Here is a 21709-nt window from a genome sequence, read left to right on the forward strand (position 1 = left end):
AAGTGCAAAATGGGAGATTTCCCGTTTCCTGTCAACATCGCAAAAAAATTAAAACATTACTTACACACATAGCATACAGGGGTCCTTGCCTCTGTGTGTAAGTAATGTTTTAAGGTAAGTAAAGTGTTATTTTTTTAACAATTTACACGTTACTGAAAGCTCGAGCATATGGACTCGACCATATGCAATTCGAGCTTTAAGTAATTCAAGCATGTAAAGTACTCCCACTGTTCACACATTCGCTATTATCCATGTCATCAATTGTATTCTTGTTTGGGTTGAATACTTAATACTAGTTATAGAGATGTTAGATTTTATCCATGTTATTATATTACCTATTCTGTAATGTGTTCTGTACCATCGCTGCTTGATTTCTATATTTTGATTCTATAGCTTTATCATGTTGTTTGTTTTTGGAGCTTTTAACCCTGGGCCTCTACTGAAAATGGGCTCACCCTGGCTGAGTAGGGTCTATATTGGATGATCGATCTTTCAAAAGTTCGAATGTCATATGGTCGACACCATATGATTGAATTTTTGAAAGTTCGAATGTTTTAATGGAGATCTCTGTATAGCACGGAATGGGAAGATTTCCCTTTTCTGCACTGTAGTGCGATCTTGGAGTTGGTATACGGGGGTGCGGGGGGTGCAGGGGTGCTTGTGCGCCTGCTTAAAATGTTCAGGTAGGTTATTTGTGTATTTTTTTTTTAATTAGATTTTCGAACTTTTAAAAGTTCGATCATATGGTGTCGACCATATGACACTCGAACTTTTGAAAATTCGATTATCTAATATAGACCTGCCCAGTAGATCTCCCGGTAAACAAATACAAATAAATAAATAAAAATCAAAACAAAGAAAATCTAAAAATGTTACTTCTCAGTGCTAGGGGTCTGAAAAGAAACTCCACTCCCTGCATGTTCTCCTAACCCTAGAGAATGTTGATGTCTGTGTGGTCACTGAGACATGGTTCAAAGCCACAGAGAGCGCACCAGCAGTGCAAGACTATAACACCTTCCACACATTTAGACCAACTACTACACAAATAGGGACTAAAGGTGGAGGTGTCTCAACTTACATCAAAAATAAATATACATTAAGGCTGGTCAAACAGACCAATGCACCTGAATTCTACATATTAAAATCACCATAGGCAAAATCCAGTACCACTTCCTTGCAAGCTATAGGTTCCCCCTATGACCCAGGAAACCCATAGCATGTATTTAAGCTTACTGGAAACACTCGCCATCCAACTTGGTACCATATTCATGGGTAACTTTAATTACCCCACTGTTAAATGGTAATCATATGTGACACCAAATGTGCAAGCACAGAGATTCCTAGATTTTGTAAATATAAACTCCTTGGATGAGATTGTCAGTACTCTGACCAGGGGGTGAAAACATGGATCTGCATGCAACTCACTAATATGGGAGAGTGCTTAACACTCCCTATGTAATGTTGTCTCAGGTAAAGTCAGACCACAAAATGGTCTCATTTGAAGTAAAATTAAAACCCGGAACACCAGTTAAACCTGGAATGTTCAAGAACTGCTCTAAGGCTAACTTCCATCTATTAAGTGATAACCTGGCAAAACTGCAAGCCACCATAAACCCTAAGAACACTGCTGTCTAAGGGGCATTGTTTACAGAAATCCTTTACAAGCATGCTAATAGCTGCATAGAGCCACAAGGAATAAGTACAGAACTAGCTCAAAAAACAATCCACCCTGATGGAATCACATCACTAGGCTATATAACAGATGGAATCACATCACTAGGCTATATAACAGATGGAATCACATCACTAGGCTATATAACAGATGGAATCACATCACTAGGCTATATAACAGATGGAATCACATCACTAGGCTATATAACAGATGGAATCACATCACTAGGCTATATAACAGATGGAATCACATCACTAGGCTATATAACAGATGGAATCACATCACTAGGCTATATAACAGATGGAATCACATCAATAGGCTATATAACAGATGGAATCACATCACTAGGCTATATAACAGATGGAATCACATCACTAGGCTATATAACAGATGGAATCACATCACTAGGCTATATAACAGATGGAATCACATCACTAGGCTATATAACAGATGGAATCACATCACTAGGCTATATAACAGATGGAATCACATCACTAGGCTATATAACAGATGGAATCACATCAATAGGCTATATAACAGATGGAATCACATCACTAGGCTATATAACAGATGGAATCACATCAATAGGCTATATAACAGATGGAATCACATCAATAGGCTATATAACAGATGGAATCACATCAATAGGCTATATAACAGATGGAATCACATCAATAGGCTATATAACAGATGGAATCACATCAATAGGCTATATAACAGATGGAATCACATCAATAGGCTGTATAACAGATGGAATCACATCAATAGGCTATATAACAGATGGAATCACATCAATAGGCTATATAACAGATGGAATCACATCAATAGGCTGTATAACAGATGGAATCACATCAATAGGCTGTATAACAGATGGAATCACATCAATAGGCTATATAACAGATGGAATCACATCAATAGGCTATATAACAGATGGAATCACATCAATAGGCTATATAACAGATGGAATCACATCAATAGGCTATATAACAGATGGAATCACATCAATAGGCTATATAACAGATGGAATCACATCAATAGGCTATATAACAGATGGAATCACATCAATAGGCTATATAACAGATGGAATCACATCAATAGGCTATATAACATCTGGAATCACATCAATAGGCTATATAACAGATGGAATCACATCAATAGGCTATATAACAGATGGAATCACATCAATAGGCTATATAACAGATGGAATCACATCAATAGGCTATATAACAGATGGAATCACATCAATAGGCTATATAACAGATGGAATCACATCAATAGGCTATATAACAGATGGAATCACATCAATAGGCTATATAACAGATGGAATCACATCAATAGGCTATATAACAGATGGAATCACATCAATAGGCTATATAACAGATGGAAGAAAATCGTGGCAAAAATTAGGAGGTGCAGTCTCAATGGCCTCTGGCTGACCAAATTTGAAGATGATTGCAAATTAGGAGTTGTCAGAGAATCCTCCGCTCCATATAAGTTTGTATTTTATTTATATAGGGTTGGTCTTACCACAGTACAAGTTGGCCTCAAGCTGTGGCGTATCTATGGGAGACAGCCCGTAACTCTGTACTTGCTCTCTGCTCTCCGCATTAACTTTTGCCGCCAACATAAGCTTTGAGCGTAAATCAGCTAATTTTGAGATTGAAGCAGCAGGATTCTAGGCGCTGGCTGCAGCATACCTTCAAGGGCATGCCAGAACTATAGTGCCCGCTCAGTTCCCACAGCATTTGTGGCCCAGATACTGTTTGTAACTTTTTGGATCAATTATTTACAGAATCCTTCTGATACTCCGGCTGCTGAAATACATGGCTCTCCACATTTAGTTATCCAGGGTCCTAGTTTATCTTCTACCCCTTGAATAATTAACTATCCCTGAGCTTATATTGAATGTTTTTAGCAAACATCAGCTACCCAACTCTGTTGCTTATTTAAATAAAACGAGTTACTCTCAGAATAGGGCTGGTGGGTTTACTACTACTGGAGTGCCTTATAAGACGCTAATCTATACCACGTGATGTAGCTGTGCTTCCATTAAGCAGCAGCGCTTCTGCCAACTGGCCCTTGCTTACTAGCGATAATATCTTATTAACTTTTTAGCGATAATGATGATAGTACTGTCTTGAAATGTAAAATGCTTGGAACGCAGTCTCCTTAACTATGAACGATAGAGCTCCTCTGTTATGGCAATGGTGTTAACATGCCTATATTTGTATTCCTTTGGAACATTTGCCATTTATATTATGCATTTTGGTGATTATCTCTGGCTACATGACTAAGAACTTTTGTGTAATCTGCTGCTAGTGCTGTTTTAAATGAGAGATCACACAATGTCTATCGTAATTGTTGCAGACTGCTGTTTTTATGTCTCTAAACACTGCATAGAATATTTGTATTATTATTAAGAATTTATTAATACTTATTGCAGAAGAATTGTGGCTCACACTTCACATTGAGATTGTTTAATCTGAACTATCTGTGATTTGTTTTGTACTTGCCCTCTGCTGTCTAACCTACTACTTTTTAATCTCCATATCTAACTGCCTAACCTTGATGTTAATTATAAAACTTTCCCTTTCTGTTTCCTTTTTCTGTAGCACTACAACCCTACTTACCCAGATAAATGGGTGTACTGGCCCAGCCCTACTGGATTTTCAAGGCCACTCTTAAGGCTTATTGCCTTCCCTCTCTGCCTGCCACCATACAAGAGAAGTCCTACCTTTCTCACAAAAGTGAACTAAAAGGGTGAAAGAAAGTATGTAATATGCTGCTATATCTGATGTTACTCTGCTTGTGAATTTTGCTCTACCACTTTCCTGGTGTTAGTGTAGGATTACGGCCTGAAGACCCATACCCTCTTGACTTGAAATCCCCTTTTCCTACCTCACCCGGCCTTTTTTTCTTCCTTATATCTGGACTGCCTGCTCATCTATTTCATTGTTTTAATGCTTCCTCTCCCCACTACTACAGAGATTGGCCACTAGGTGGCAGGATTTCACCAACTACTACCCCCCTTCCATCTCTCCTTCCAACTTACTATAACATCTCCATAAAACACCTCTCCTTTTCGCTACTTACTATCGGTCCTACCCTCCAGCCAGCTCTCGACACTTGTCTGTTCCCTCACGCATACACCTACAATCACTTTAACCTTCCTACCTTGCTTTATCCTGACTGATTGTTTCCTCTCTCTGTCCTGCTGTCTTCCTCCTACCTTACCCCCAAATTCCACCCACCCCCAGTGGTCCTACACTTATACTTACTTAGCCACACCCTCCTCAACTTCCACCCAATCACACATACCCCCATTTAAACTAATCAGACACAACCTTACTCATTCCCTATTACAATACACCACTACTTTGACTACATTACCTTAGCCCTCCTCTACTGCTTAACAGGAACTAATTCCCTCCTCTCTACACCACTACTTACTTCTACTACTCACAAATTTTAACCCTTCCCATTTAACACTTCCTAATCTCAATCTCAGTGAAAATGGATTCGACTACCTTAACCAAATTAATATTCCTAGCTATACTTCCTACTATCCTTACCTCCACCTACCTCCTCACTTTTTTCAAAACTGCAATATTACCATTTCAACTGCTCTCTAAAACAAACAGCAATTCACACATCCATACTCACTTGCAATCACACTAATATCACTTCCATTCCCAGCTATCTACTACCCAAATTCCACAGAGTCTCCCACTCTAAATATAATAATCATACTATAAAAAGAGAAATATTTACTTTACCTAAAATACAATGCAGCAACAAAACCTCTCAATCTCTTCTTACTAGATGGTGACATCCACCCAAACCCTGGCCCTGACAATACTACTACCCTAACAGCCCAGCCTAAACTCCCCAACTCACTCCTAATAGGACATCTAAACATCTGTAGCCTTAACGATAAAGTAGCTCATCTCCATGCTCTTCTAGATATTCACTCCTTTGATATCCTTTGCTTGACAGAAACTTGGTTGAAACCAGGAACCAAAGACAACAAAATTATCCCCCAAGGCTACAATATCATTAGAGAAGAGGGCTTAGCAGTTATATTTAAAGATGGATTTCACATCTCCACACTCCCATATAACCCTCCTCAGGATAGTAATGCCGAAGTCCTAGTCACCAAACTTCAAATCAACCCTAACAAAGCTTTATACCTCATCTGTATCTACCTACCTCCCGGTAATACTATCAGCACAATTGAAGCTATATTAAACTGGACATCCTCAACTTACCTCCAAGAAACAGTAATACTAGGTGATTTTAATACCGATTGGAAAAAAGTCAATACAGATAACCCCACTTCTCACATTAACCTGCATGGCTTTAATCAAACTATCACCTCCACGACCAGAATTAATAAACCAAACAAAAAAGAGACTACCTTAGACTGGATACTAATAAATAGACAGGAGCAAGCTTATAAGGTAGGCACTCTCCCAGATGATTTAAGTGATCATATGTTGACCTACATCATAACACAAAAACATGACCTACCTAAACCCCCCACTTTTAGGATTGTCCAATAAACACTTTAGCCCAGAATCATTCCAAAATGAACTTAGTGCCTGTAACTGGTACCCTTTAAAACTCTACCACTTGAAGAGGCTATAAAATATCTAAACTCTACTTTTTATCCATTCTTGATAAACATGCACCTAATCTGAATTAAACCCTGGCTTTCCAAAGAAACCAAAAATTCTACTAAGGAACAAATCTTGGGCTAAATGGAGGGCTAACAAAACTATCTCTAATCAACAAAAAACTAAGAAATAATACAAAAAAGGCAATACTTACAGATAAAAAGAACTATTACTGTAAACTACAACAAAACCATCAAAACAATCCCCAAAAATTTTGGTCTAGCATAAACAAACTCCTGACCCCCTACAAACAGCCAATACATTTAATACTTTCTTCACAGAGACCATACAAACACTAGCCAGTCAGCTAATCCCAGACAACTCAAGCCTTCACGCCACAACATTACCTCCACTATCAACATTTAAATTGCAACCTATCTCGACTCTCATCTGTAAACTCATCCAGAAACTTAAGCCCTGCACACCTTCTGCTGACCAAATACCATCAGAATACTTGCAAAGCAGCTAAGGTAATTGCATACCCTGTATCCATCCTCATCAACAGAACCTTTACAGAAGGAATCATTCCAGACATTTGGAAAATCTCCCATATTATTCCCCTACATAAAGGTGGGAATTCAAATGATTACTCTAATTACAGACCTATAGCTCTATTATCTCCTTTAGCCAAAATAATGGAAAAATGCATGCACCAACAACTACTACATCATTTATCTCAACACAACATTCTAGCTAACTGTCAGCATGGCTTTAGGCCATCACACAGTACCACAACTGCCCTACTATCTTTTATAGATACCATTAATAGAAACCGCAATAACAATAACCTCTCATAAAGCTTTTGACATGGTCAACCATGCCCTTCTCATCAACATTCTAAAGTCGCTCTCCTTTGACTGTCAGACTATTAAATGGTTTAGGTCTTATATGAGCAATAGGCAACAAGCAGTTCTCTGGCAAACAACATATCATCCCTTCAGCCAGTTATTCTCACTATCTATCAATGAACTCCACACAGCAATCCCCCCCTCAGAACTACATTCTCTAACCCAGAAAGTATTTAACATAGTAGAAACATGGTTTACAAATAAATGCCTCCTTCTCAATGCTAAAAAAACTAAGCTCCTTCTTTACACCCCATAAACTTCTTTCCAATAATGGTACTATTATACCAACCACTAAACTGCTAATAACCTGACTTTTGATTGCCACATAAATAATACTATTAAAACTGTCAACAGAAAAATATTATATAAGATCAAACCTTTCCTAACTCCTATAGCCAGAACCACAATTGCTCACTCACACTTAATCTCTTCACTTAAAAATAATATTACCAAACTAGCAAATTCCTATAATTCCATTGCCAGATTTGCCACTGGCAACCCCTTTAGAACTCACCACTATCTGAATCTAAGGCAACTAAGCTGGGTTGAACTTCAAAACCAACTGATACTACCCCAACTCACCATTGCCCACAAGATTTTCTACCAACCCAACAGCACTCCTATTCTTTCCAATCTCATCCAGCCTTACAAAATCTTCTAATAACCTGGATGGAGACTCTCTTTTTAACGAAAACACTGGAACCTCCTGCCCAGTGAAGTAACATTACTTTCATCCTTGCCTTTCTTTAAACATAACCTCAAAAAACACCTCCAAACAAACTGGTTATGCCCCTGCAGCAAGCCTGACTAACCATTTCCCTTTACTAAGTATAGCTCCCTAAATTTCGAATTCCTACTATTCTCACTTAAATTACTACCTAATGCATTTGTTACATACTAATTCCTAGTAAGATAGACTAACTGATACTCCCAAATTTATATGCCAATAAACTCTCTACTGTACAGCATACTTTCTGTCTCTAAGCACAAGTCCTTGTTGTATTTTTATTAAAACCTTTTCTGTCAATTTCTACATTTAATTCTTTAAATTTTAAATTTTTAATTTTTAATGTTGTAATTTCTATAACTGCCTCTACTGAAAATGGAAATATATCCAGTTAGACTAGCCGGTTAACAAATAAATAAAATAATGTTCTCTAGGAAGGGCTGTCACAGATAAATAACTTGTGTCAGAGGCAGAGACTAAAACTAAATGTCAAGAAATGCATACTAGTATCTTTTGGGAAGTCATCCACCCTTAGTAACTCTAATATTGACAAAATGTTCCTAAGAGCTGACCCAGAAGGCAGGGACTTGGGGACACAAGCTGACAGTAATCTAGCCTTTAGTAACCACATGTTTACAGTAGTGAGGAAATCATTCTATGCTGAGCAACTTATAAAGAAAGGAATTGTACCTAGGGCCAAGGAGGTTATTGTTCCACTGTATTTAGCATTCATCAGACCTATCACTGAGTGTAATGCCCACTTTGGTATGTACCTAGCCAGGCACTTCCAGCAATTGGAAAGTTCACAGAGGTTCCTCACTAAAAGAATACAGGGTGTAAGTAGCATGTGCTTTGCAGAATGCCTCAAAGCCCTATCCCTATATTCTGTCTCCTACAGGCTGTTTAGTGGAAATCTATGCCTGACATATAAGGCATTGTCAGACCCCAGCCTGATAGACCTCCTGCATATCTGTAAAATGAACAGCACCAGAATTACCTATTTTAAAGACTTAAACATTGCCTATGATATAAATAGGACCGCAGAAGGGGCAGGTTATGGTTCCTCCATAACCCATTTCAAGAGTAGCTTGGACATCTTTAGGGCACCTATGTCTATAATGGACAGAGGCAGTCTGTAAACTGTTCATCTCCAAAACGCTGCTTGTAAATGTTTCATCTCCTAAGCCCCTGCTTACACTTATTACGGATACCACAACTTGTCAGAGATATGGGATGCATGACTAGGCTTAAAAAGGCCCTAATAGTTGTTAGCCTATTACAGATCTATGGACCTATGAATCACCTATGAAACTATAAAAGAAGAGTATCCCACAAAATTTAACTGTAATAGTAGACAGTTGAATTATGTATTTGTAACTATGCTGTTTATCCTTTAATTTCTTCTAACCTAGCTTTTGTATGATTTGTTTGAGACCTATTATTTGCTTTTTCCTAATCTTATCCTTAAATGGCTGAAAGAGTTCCACAGTGGTCTGGCGTATATACCTAGCAAAACAAATAAAACAAATGATGCATACTATTTTGAATTTTTAAGGTTAAAAGCTATTAGTCTTTGCTGTCAATCAACCCTTCACCAGCTGTCCTACAGGCAGAATTTACCTGTGACTTCCAATGATATAAAATAAGTTGTATATAGATGTTGCATGAGATGTTCAGCTGTCAGAGTTCAAACAAGAAAATGATTTATCTCATCTGAATGATTTCAGTACAATTTCTAAGAATATCTGGCTTTAGTCTTCAAAAACGTTTTTTTTTTTTTGTATGCAAGCATTCTTGATGGGTTTTTTTCCTGGTGTATACAAATAAAGTTAGCTACAAATCTAATCAGCAGTAATGATGTTTCATTCTGTGCAATAATTGATAAGAATTAAAACTTATTGTGGTATTTAGCGGTCTGCATACGGATGTCTTGAAATGTGATTTTCATTTTGTGCAAACTGTCCTAAAAAGCCTTGTCTTTTAGTACGCTTCTGTCATTTGCACGTTTCTGCTTTTGTGAAATGCAGCTGTTATGCACCATTACTGTTACACTGCATATATAAATGTAGTGCAACATCACACAACTGCTTTAAAAGATGATGATCTGAATAAATAAGGAATGGCACCTGATGAAAAATAAACATCCTGACGGAGTCATTTTCTTGACTGATATATATATATATATATATATATATATACATTCCTGTCTTTCAGCTCCTTCCCTAGTTATTTTTAATTAGTGTGTCTTTTGTAGAAAAAATGTACCCATCAAATTCCTTAAGCCTGCTGCTTCATCTGTACCTGTCAGCCATGCCACTAAACATGACTTCTGGAACCCGTTCATGCTGATAATATTGCATCATGCATGCTGCAATAATAATAATAATAATAACAATAATAATAATAATAATAACAATAATAACAATAATAGTAATAATAATAATAATAATAATATATTTTTATTTTTTTCTATTCAGTATTTTTAGATTTGAGCTAAAAATATACATGTGTGTGTGTGTGTGTTTGCATGTGTATATATATATATATATATATATATATATATATATATATATATATATATATATATATATATATATACACACACACACACACATATATATATATATATATGTGTGTGTGTGTGTGTGTGTGTGTGTGTGTGTGTGTGTGTGTGTGTGTGTGTGTGTGTGTGTGCGATAAAGTAACAACTTAATAAAACTAATTATAAAAAATAGCTCTTTGGTTATCACACCTTGTACACAATTTGAAGGCAGTTCACAGAATTTTCATGAACAAAATTGAAGAGAAAATTACCTTTGATGTTTTCACTTCCTTGAGGAGAAACAAGTCCAAAATCAAGGAACAGTTTTGGTTGGCCCTCCCTTTTTGTCTGTGCTTTATCTGTTCCACTATGTGACTGAACACTGTGGGCTAGTTCCTTCCCATTTAATGCAGTTTCATCATCATGAGCTCTTTTCAGATTCTGCTTTATGTTTTCTTTTGGAAATTCATCCTCATCCTCTTCTTCTTCTTCATCAGCCTCCTCACTGCTGTCCTCGGTGTCATATTTTATGATAGTGTCATCTGTAGCAGCCGGACCCTCATTATCTTTCTTTGAGTTACAAGATACTCCAGTGTCAGAGTTCAGTGTTTCGGATCCTAACACTGCGCTTTCTGCTCTGTTGCTCACATTGTTCGCATTGTTTGTATTGTTTACTCGACTGCCTTCCTCTAGTAAGACGATGGAATTCTCTGGCATTTCTTCCTGGCTTTGTGATTGTTTAGAGTGAGTGGGATAAGAAATAGCCTTCATTAGCTGCTCCTCAGCCCATGTCCTCACTACTGCCTGTTCTGCAAGGACGTTATTGTGGAAACCTCTTGCAGATGTCTTTCTTGATGATAAAACATTCCTTGTGACATTCTCTTTTAAGGTGAATAGAAGCTCTTCTTTGGATACCTGTACTACAAATCCAGTTTCACCTTGTGTTTTATTCATTTTCGTAGGAGGCTTCTTCTCTTCTCTCCCCCTTGATGAAGTCTCTGTATCTTCCTCTTCCTCAATTGATTCTTTTATATCAGTTGTAAAAAAGTTTTCTTTCTCAAACATTTCGTGAGCATCATCAGTCTCTTTTGACCCGTTCTCATTTGACTTTTCAGACTGATCATCAAACTCATTTTTATTTTCTCTTTCACTATCTGCCTCCTTTTCATCATTACAGTTTAAGACTTTTGTTGAGTCACCATGAATTGTGCATTCCTCTTCAGAAGCTGCAACCACAATCCTTTTATTCTCCTTGCAACTACTGATCTCTCCATTCTGATTATCGTGTCCTTCATCATTGCTTTGTATTTCCCCTCCTTTGTCTTCTAAGGCTCTGTTTTCTTCTAGTACCAGATCTTCTGTGCTTCTGCTATCTGTCGGGGCTTGGCACTTTTCTGACTCTGTGTCAAAGTCAGAGAAATAAGCAGAATCTCTATAGGGAGTTTCAATATCCAAAGCTCTCAAGGAAGCATTATCCTCAGATGTCATCTGAAAGTCCAGTCCATCCTCTGTTAGAGTGAGATCACTAACAGACTCTGAGATGGGAGTCAAAGACAAATCATGAGACTTTGAATCATCTGCGTCCTTGAAAATGAGCTCCGGTGAGAGGGTGTTCTCTGTCTCATAACCGCTATCACCAAATTTCTGACTGGGTGAAGAATAATGAGAGGCAGGGCTACACATATCTGACGAACTTGTGTTTGATGGTATGTCCAAAGAATCCACAGAGTCCAAAGTGCCTCTTTTTACTTGCTGGGAGACATTAGAAGACAGTAATGCTGACTGTACTGTGCTATATCCCTCCAGAGCATCAGAAGATATTTCAATGGTGTCCTCATCTACAGTTTGGGCTAAGGTAGAAAGAGGTGGAATTTCAATGGGAACAATAATGCTGCATTCAGAGAGGGAGTTAGACATGCTGGTGAAGTAGGATAGGTTATTTGTCAGAGACTTGTTTAAAGGAACATTCATTTTTGTTTGTGTCCTCCTCGAATAGTCCTGTATATCATAATTCTTCACTGCTGTTCCCATTAAAGGATCATAGAACTGCCCACATTTTGTCAGAATGAGTCCATCTGTATTTGATGTGGAATTATTAGGCAATGTAGTTGAAATAATATTATTGCTGAAATGCTGAGATGGTGAGGAGCGTTGCCCTTCAACTGGTTTGTTTTCAGATGTTCCTTTCTGTGCCTCTGGAATTTGTCTACAGTTCTCTAAACCCTGAGTTCCAGAGTTATTCTTCAGATCCTCTTTGATGGTGACACAGGTACATAGTTTGAAATCTAATAAATTTGCAGTTTCATATAGTGGGCAGGAAGGGTGGTGAACAGTGTTTTTTCCAGAACGCTCACTAGAGCGAATATAAACCTCATCTAGTGGACGTTCTGGTATCCAGGTAGGTCTGTCTTGTTCAACGTATGATGACTTTAGAACATCACTGCAGTTTGACTCTTCAGAGGAGACCTCATGAAGAATAGTACAAGTTCTTCTCCTGGTTCTGTCCTCAGGCTTTTTGTACAGTGAATTATGTTTCGCGGAATTCAACATCTCCTTAAGTTCCTCGCTTGACCCATTATTTCTCATGGGTTCCATCAACGATGTCTCTTCAAAGTGTTCAAAAGACTCTTCTTTCAGTGTGGACACGATTGAATGCCTAAAGGGGTTTACTGCTTTGGGGAGTTCCTTGGGCTTTGACACAAAAGGATTAGTTTTGCTGGGAGTCCAGGCCTTGTAGTTTAGAGACATGTCATGTAACGCAAGCTGACTAGCATTCTGGTACAGTGATACTTGGCTTCTAGTATCTCTCTGTCGAGTATCATGAGAAAAATACCCATTCCTGCTTTGGGGCACTTCGTGATTTAAACAAAAGAGAGGCTTAATGGGTGAAATTGGGCTTCTATCACAGAAAGGCTGGTGAGTATAAGTGAAGTCACTTGGCTTATTAAGTGACCTCTGATTCACAGAATCAAAACCCATCTGACGTTCAGAGATGGGGCTAGGAGCACATACAGTGTATTCAAAGCAGCTGTCTCGATCCGTATGTTCCTCAAGTCGAATGTAGTATTCACTACATACAGATGGGCTACGGGCACTAATCACAGGAACCACACTCGGTGTCTCCAGGCTTTGCCTTGAATGGTGACGGCTAGAGTCATAGAAAGGGTTAGAAGGGACTGTTAAACCATGACTTGGGACTGGACAAGGCAAAGGATAGTCCTTGATATGTGTTGGCAGTTCTGAATGGCTCATCCTTGCTTTTTCCCACATATATTCAAAATTCAGACCATGACTTGTCTCTGTAACGGTGAGAATATCATCCATGTCGGCATGGAAGCTGTCTCCTGTAAAGTTATCCAGCAGTGGAAAGGCAGAGATCTCTTCTGAATGTATACTTCCAGGGGTTTTGTTGGGTTTTAGTGCATTCCAGTGCCTCTCAAAACTGTCCTCACTCTCATTGGCACGTTCACTTAGGAGGTAGGTTAGGAGAAGGTGTATTTCTTCCACTGTGGGTCTCTGATCAATGGGAAGCCAGCAGGACTGCATTACTTCATACCTGTAAGAACAAAGCAGGTTAGTTATGAACAGTCTGAGGCATTATAGAGCAGCACAGGTATTTAATATTCAGTTAGATTCCTACGTTCAATGGCCTTCTAGGAATGTGATTTTACAAATAAAAAAAAATAGTTTTTGTTTTTTCATACTATTATCTAATAAAAACTTAAAATAGTGTGATGTTCCAAATGATGTATTCTAGAAATGTGTCCAATGCTCAGGTTATAAATTGGAAAATAATTATTTTTATCTGTTTTGTTTTTGCTGCATTCAATAATGATCTTCTTTACTACATAAATTGGACTACTTTACAACATAAACTGCACTTGTTTTTAGTCATTTTTAATTTAATTGCATTTTTTTAAACTGTTTGGTCTAACATTGCTATATACTGAAGTGTGCTAGCTGGCACTGCATTTGAATTGTTTTTACTGCTGTTTTAGCTACTTTCCTGTATATATAAAAAAAATCTAAGCCTGTTTCCTACCTTTCCTGTAACTAGTGTAGTCCAGATTCAGATTTGCTGTATCCAGGACTGTATGCTAGCTTCTGAGCCCCCCCCCCAAGCTTTCTGTGTTGGAGGGAAGCCTTCTAGCTTATCAGTGGGAATGGTGAGCACTAGGTAACCTATCTACCACATAAGGAGTGGTTCTGGCCCAGAAATTGTAGTTAATGGCTATTTGGGCAGTTTTTCCATCTCTCTCAACTTTCTGATTTAAAAGCCTGCATTTGCACTTGTTTCCCCCTTTCCTGTAACTAGTTTAGTCCAGATACAGATTCTTAGTTTTAGCACTTTAATTTGCTTATTCGTGATCAGCACTTGTTCAGAACTTGTTGTAAGCACTAAATAACCTACTAATTACTACAGCACTCAACCTTCCTCATTACCTAGAGGAAAACAGTTTTGGTACTTACTTTCCTCACTTGCTTAGAGAAAAACAGCTCTTGTACTCACTTTCCTCACTTATCTAGAGGAAAATAGTTTTTTATTCAGGCATGTCCAAGAGTCAGCTCCCACTATTCTCTCCTGTCTATCTAATGGATTTGGCCATCTTGGGGCAATGTAGAAATTGCCTCATGTACACAGACAACCCTCTTCTCCTACCACCCAACACTGCAACCTGTGAGAGATGCACTTATCTAGCCAAACTGGAGGTAAAGCTCTCTCCAACCAAGACTGAACTTGACAGTCAAGAGGAGAAGGTAAACACTTGCACCACACCACACTCATCACATAGTCTCACTAAAGCTACACCACCAAAATCCACACATAGAAACAAAAAAAAAAACATTTGCGGAGGCTCTCAATAATAATCTGGTCAAGCAAAAGAGACCTCCAAAGCAGAAATGCGAGCAACCTCCACCCCCCCAACACAAGCCAAATGACACATAGCCCACAGACTCAGTGTGCCACTCAACCACAGCCAATAAGACAAAACAACGTACCCAACACACTAGTCATAGGTGACTCTATAGTCAGACACACTGATGTCCCACTCACCAGGCTAAACAAGGAGAAGGTTACTGTCAGCTGCCTGTCAGCTGCCAGAATCTACCACATAAGCCACGTACTCAGGTCACTCCACAATAAGTACAAATATGACTCTGTCATTGTCCATGTTGGTGTGAATGACCTGAGCTGTACCTCCCTGGACAGCATGAAAAGAGACATGGAAGGTCTCTCCGATCTTGTAGCCCAGGCAGGTATGACCCTAGCCCTGAGTATCATTCTGCCATCACGCAGAATGATGCCTCAGTAGAAGGACAAAATGATTGACTTCAACAATTGGCTAAGCTTCTGGTGTCATTCTAAAGGGATCCAGTATCTGTCTGCCTGGGATGACATGGTCGATAGACCACGATGTTGTGCCAGAGATGGCCTGCACCTGTCACCCCTGGGATTCTGGATACTGGCTAAGGTTTTTGCCGCCCCTATAGTGCCCTTTTTAGGCAAGGTTCAAATGACAAATTCACCACCGTAACAGGAACAGGCAAGCAAAAACTGAGGGTGATGCTACTCAATGCTAGAAGTCTAAATCTCAAAAAGCACCCACTCGAGACACTCCTTAAAATGGAGAACATCGATATCTGTGCAGTGACTGAGACCTGGTTCAAGGCTTCAGATAGCACCCCTACATTACCAGGCTATAACTCATACCACACTTTCCGGCCATGTAACCTAGACCAGAACACCAAGGACGGAGGTGTGTCCATATTCATTAAGGATATCCACACCTCCAGGCTAGTTGCTCAGCATAATGTAGCAGAGGTTATCCAAGTGCAACTAACTCTGGGCAAAACTGCAATTCAAATTGTAACTTGATACAGATCCCCCACCATGCCCCAGGATTCTCAATCCTCTTTTCTTGATGTATTGAAAATATTAGAGTTCAACCAAATACCCTAATAATGGGCAATTCCAACTACCCCACCATTAACTGGGAAAACTACTCATGTACCAACTCCTTCACTCAATGCTTTCTGGAATTCATAAACTCCAATGCCCTGGATCAACTTATCCACACCCCCACCAGGGGCAACAATATCCTAGATCTAGTCATTACCAACATGAGTGACCGGTGTTCCACACCTGAAGTCAACGCCTCATTGGTCTGATCCGACCATAAGCAAATTACCCTAGATATCCACATCCTGCCCCCACCCCCCATTAAGGAAACCATGGTAAAAAAATTCTCCAAAGCCAACTTCATGCTTCTTAAGACAGAAGTGGTGAACTTCATGACACCCATGCAGATGGACAATACAGTTACAACTACTGAATCCTACACAATTGCACTTTATAAGCACTTCCATGAGTGCATGGATCATGCTATCCCAAATAGAACCAAGACGCTATCCTCCAAAAAAAGGAAGCCGATCTGGTGGTCCCCTGCCATAAACAAACTGTACAATAGAAGGAAGAAACTGTTGCAAAAGAGAGTAAAATCCCATGAGTGGAGGAGCTCCCTGGTCAGCCTCAGTAAGAAGCTGCGATCCTTGATAAAATCCTCCAAAGCTAGTTACAAAAACAAAATTGCCACTGATTCTAAAGACAACCACAAAGCATTCTATAGCTATGTCAAGAATCTCAATGGCAACACTCAGATCTGCTCTGAGTTACAGCACAATGGCACTAAATATACAGACCCAACTGATATTGCCAACATCCTGGCAGTTAGGTTCAGTGCTAACTTTACTCCCCTCTCACCCCCTAAAGAGCCCACCTTTATACCAGAAAAATGCAAAGTTCCTGTAATCACAGCTGCACAGGTAAAAATCACACTCTCCAAAGCCAAGAACACAGCATCCATGGGACCAGACAACATCCCAGGCTGTGTTCTACATGAACTACAGAACGAACTGGCACCCCACCTAAGTTCCATGTTCAATTATAGCTGCACCTCAGGCTTTGTGCCTGCTGAATGGCGCACAGCGATGGTTATTCCACTCCACAAGTGGGAGCCACCATGGACCCTGGGAACTACTGCCCCATTAGCCTGACGAGCCTGGTCTGCAAGGCCATGGAATGTATCATCATGGAACTTATAAACAAAGATATTGGTAATCTCCAAACTCTGGGCCCCACCCAGTTCGGGTTTGTAAAAGGCAGATCATGTCTCCTAAACCTGATAGACTTCTTTGAAGCAGTCACCAAAGCCGTAGATGAGGGTAAGGTGGTTCACACAGCCTATCTAGATCTTGCCAAGGCTTTCGACACCATCCCCACACTCTGGAATTATAGATGAACTCACTATAAATCCCTATGTCACAAGATGGGTTGACAACTGGCTCACTGACAGAACCCACACTGTGAAAATAGCAGACTCCAAATCTGACTTCAGCCCAGTGACAAGTGGAGTACCATAGGGTTCAGTCCTGGGTCCTCTCCTGTTTGGTATCTACTTCTCTGAAGTACAGGCTAACGAAGTTTGCAGATGACTGCAAACTAGGAGCCATAATCAAAACTCCTAACGATGTGCACATCCTACAAAAGGGCCTCACTGAAACAGATGCCTGGTGTCAAAGCCATGGCCTCAAGCTCAATGTCAAAAACTGCATTGTCATCCCCTTTGGCAAAAACTCTGTACCCATGAACTACAACATAGGCGGTCGTATACTTAACACTGAAAGTGTGATAAGAGACCTTGGGGCACAGGTGGACAGTAGTCTCTCCTTTGATAATCACAATGCCACAGTAGTCAGGAAATCCTTCTATGCAGCACACCTCATCACAAAAGGTTTCTCATCCAGAAAAAAAGAGGTCATTGTTCCCCCTACTCATCACTCATTAGACCCATTATAGAGTACAACGCCCTTTTTGGTATGTACCTCACAAGACATCTACAACAACTGGAAAGAACACAGAAATACCTCACAAAAAGGATTACTGGCCTCAAACAGATGCCCTACACAGACCGTCTCAAAAAACTCCCGCTTTACTCCATCTCATATCGCCTACTCAGAGGTGATCTCTGTCTAACATACAAACCTAAGTCAAACCCAGAGCTGTTGGACATGCTCCACTTAAAGAAATCCCAATCCCTTTGAGCTACATGCTCTAGGGACCTAAATCTTGTCACCACAATAAACAGAACATGCCGGAGGGATAAATTCCTGTCCCAGAGACTTCCCATACTCTGGAACAAACTACCTGTCTATATCATACAAAGCTCCTCATTAGCACTCTTCAAGAAAAATCTTGATGATTGGATGGAAAATAGGAAATTCACCCCGGGGATCACTTCTGTGGCTCTGCTCAACAGTGGCACAGGAAAATAATTTTTTTGTGTGGCAAAAGCCAGGTTACCTTTTTGGCTGGGCTTGTATAGGCCCCAGGGCCGATAGCTTAGTATCTACCTATGAACCTATGAACATTTATAATGTCACACAATGGTTAAGACAAGTGTAATGTCAATAAAAGCTATTAAATATTCATAGTGGAAAACATTCTATGCAAATGTAATTTGCCTGGTAATATTCTGTAGGCAACACAATAGAGAATATATACTTTTCACATAATGATTTAAGGTGAGGAGGACATTTGTGGTAGGCATTTAGTAAAGACACTTTGAATTGAGTTGAACCAAACCATACAAATTTATCTTAAATGGATAAGAGGGCTGAAACTTATTCATTCAGCAAATCCTCTTTGAGCAATCTAAGGTAAACACTGCACATTTTGTTAAATTGGTATGAAGCCTGATCCTGATGGAACTTTGTCAGCCAAGATGCAGGATACAAAAAACAAGGGCAAAAGTTACATACATGGACAGTTCAGAGTAGCCAGTCATTCAACATGTTTTAAGACAGTATTAAATACTCCACACAGATACACTGAAGACATGTGAACTTTATAGAAGCTGTAACTGGATTTCAGAATTCAACCTGATAAAACACCCCTAAAGATCCAGCAGTAAGAGTTCTCAGAACATATAAATACAGCAGTATGGCCTTTTTCCAATACATAACTAAGACAGTAAGACATTCATTCTATGTTGCTCATCTTATAGGCAATGGTATGGCTTTCAAGTCCAAGGAAGTTATTATACCACTCAACGCAGCCCTTATTAGACCTATCATTGAATACAATGCCCCCTTTGGCATGTATCTAAAGGTTTCTCACCAGGAGAATTCAGGACATTAATACCTTGTCTTACACTGATCACCTAAGGCTTTATCTTTGTATTCATTCTCCTACAGGCTGCTGATAGGGGATCTTTGCATGGCTCACAGGGATTCCTCAGACATTTGTAGTCCTTTGTGCTGTTCTCAGTTTTGTGCATTAGACCTGTTGCACAACTTAGTGTTATCAACAAAATGATAAACATTTATCACCAGTATTTCTGAAATGTTATTTATAAAGAAATTTAAAATGACCACACCTAATGATCATTTCTGTGGTCCTCACCTGTCACCATTTTTTTCGGACACCATTTAATAAGTTCCTCTATATCACTAGGCCTAACCACCGTTTTATCCACTTTAGAACTCTAGAGTATACTCCAAGGCATAGGACTACTGTGTGGTATTCTGTGAAATAGAGGAGGGTGGCCTAATGGTTAAGGTGCTTTCCTTATAAGCACGTGGTACAGAGTTTGAGTCTCACAAGGGATAACTGGCTAGGCTTAAAATGTCTCGCAAGGGCAGTTAGCCTAGTACTAACCTATGAAAAGCCTTGCTACTGTCTAAGTATGCCATGTTCTCAGCCCTTTTCTGATCTAATATCCTAGATGTCCCATATACAGAATTAATTGTGAGACCTATCTGGAATGAGCTTTCTGTGCTGAGTCTGTGTTACTTTGCTGCATGTGCCCCACTGTGCTCCAAATGTTTAAAAGTATTTTATTCAGCAATATTTCTATGACTATGCCTTAAAGGGGCAAGCCTGCTTTTCCCAGTTTCTGTCTTTCACTTGACACAAGTTATCTTCACCTGAGTTAATGTTTGTTTTTCTTCATCAACATCTATCGTCTTCTGCATTTTAAACATAAGTCACTAATGTGATTCTTTTGTCAGATTTCTAAGAATACAAAGGTTCATTTCATTAAGCTCCAATCCGGTCTGCACTTAACAGTTTTGAGAGTTCACTTGTGGCTCTTTATTCTGTGAAAGGAATGCAGGTTATCTTGTATGTGACACTTCTACTGGTTAAATTTGATAAATATATGTTATCTTTCTTTGTAAAGTTAAAAAAAAAAGAATCCATTTACCAGATTTGCTTTTTTCATAATTGCCTATATTTTATGACAGCCCCTACACATTTGTTTTCATTCTTTGCCCTCCCCTTTGTCTTTGTAGAGTAATCTGTTACCCAAAACATAGAAATACACTGTGTCAAAGGCATACGTTCTTTGTATGTTTCTCAATGCAGTAGTCACTATTTTTTTTGGCCAATTTTATCATCTGGTTTTTGTTGTTGTAAGCTATTACATAGAGTCTATTGACCTCTTTTGTATAACCTGTACTTAATTTCTTGTTCTTATAAGTACAATTCACACCTATGGCAGGTGGTGAATGTTGAAATTCCCGGTATATCGGATAAACAACGGAAAGAAAATGGGCAACTGCTATTTTTCCAGACAGAATCATTCAGACCTTGTTTGCAGTTTGTCATTATCAAAATAACTCAAAGCAGAATGAAATGTAATAGCAAGGGATTCACTCTGTATTTAGAGAAAGCCTGGACTTTAGGTATTCTGATTCTAAAGTAGGTAACAGGAAAGTAAATTAAAGCAAAGGGCAAAATAACATGTTGTAGAACTTTTTTAAAGATTTTTTTTGTCCCCTGTGCAACTATCAATGCCCTTCCTTATTCACTGGGTCTAGTGAATTCAACAAATCTCCCCAGACTTCCTCTAACTCATGTTTTGGGCAAGTGAGAGTATGAGGTATCACAGTACAGTATCCCTAGGTCCCTACCTCAATGCATGTGATGTGCCTAAACATTTACTGAGCATGCTCAGTAACTCTGATGTATAAGGTGTTCTCCACAAAGTTTGAACATTGACCATAGAGCCTAAACCTTTACTGGGCATGCTCAGTAACTCTGCTACATAAGGTGTTCTCCAGAAAGTTTGAACATTGACCTTAGATCCTAAACCTTTACTGAGCGTGCTCAGTAACTTTGCTGTATAAGGTGTTCTCCACAAAGTTTGAACATTGACCACAGAGCCTAAACCTTTACTGGGC

General features: G+C 39.1%; 1 protein-coding gene across 1 annotated transcript in view; it reads right to left on the reverse strand.

The window, feature by feature from the left end:
* LOC122808760 overlaps window positions 1–21709 on the reverse strand; it is a 1224833-nt gene that overhangs the window by 170523 nt on the left and 1032601 nt on the right. Inside the window, exon 11 of the mRNA XM_044079786.1 lies at window positions 10738–14021. Within this exon, the coding sequence (XP_043935721.1) occupies window positions 10738–14021 (3284 nt within the window). The remainder of the gene's footprint in view (window positions 1–10737; window positions 14022–21709) is intronic.

The sequence above is a fragment of the Protopterus annectens genome, chromosome 1.part1, assembly GCF_019279795.1.
Source record: "Protopterus annectens isolate FY-2018-M chromosome 1.part1, PAN1.0, whole genome shotgun sequence".
NCBI classification, from domain to species: Eukaryota; Metazoa; Chordata; order Ceratodontiformes; family Protopteridae; genus Protopterus; species Protopterus annectens.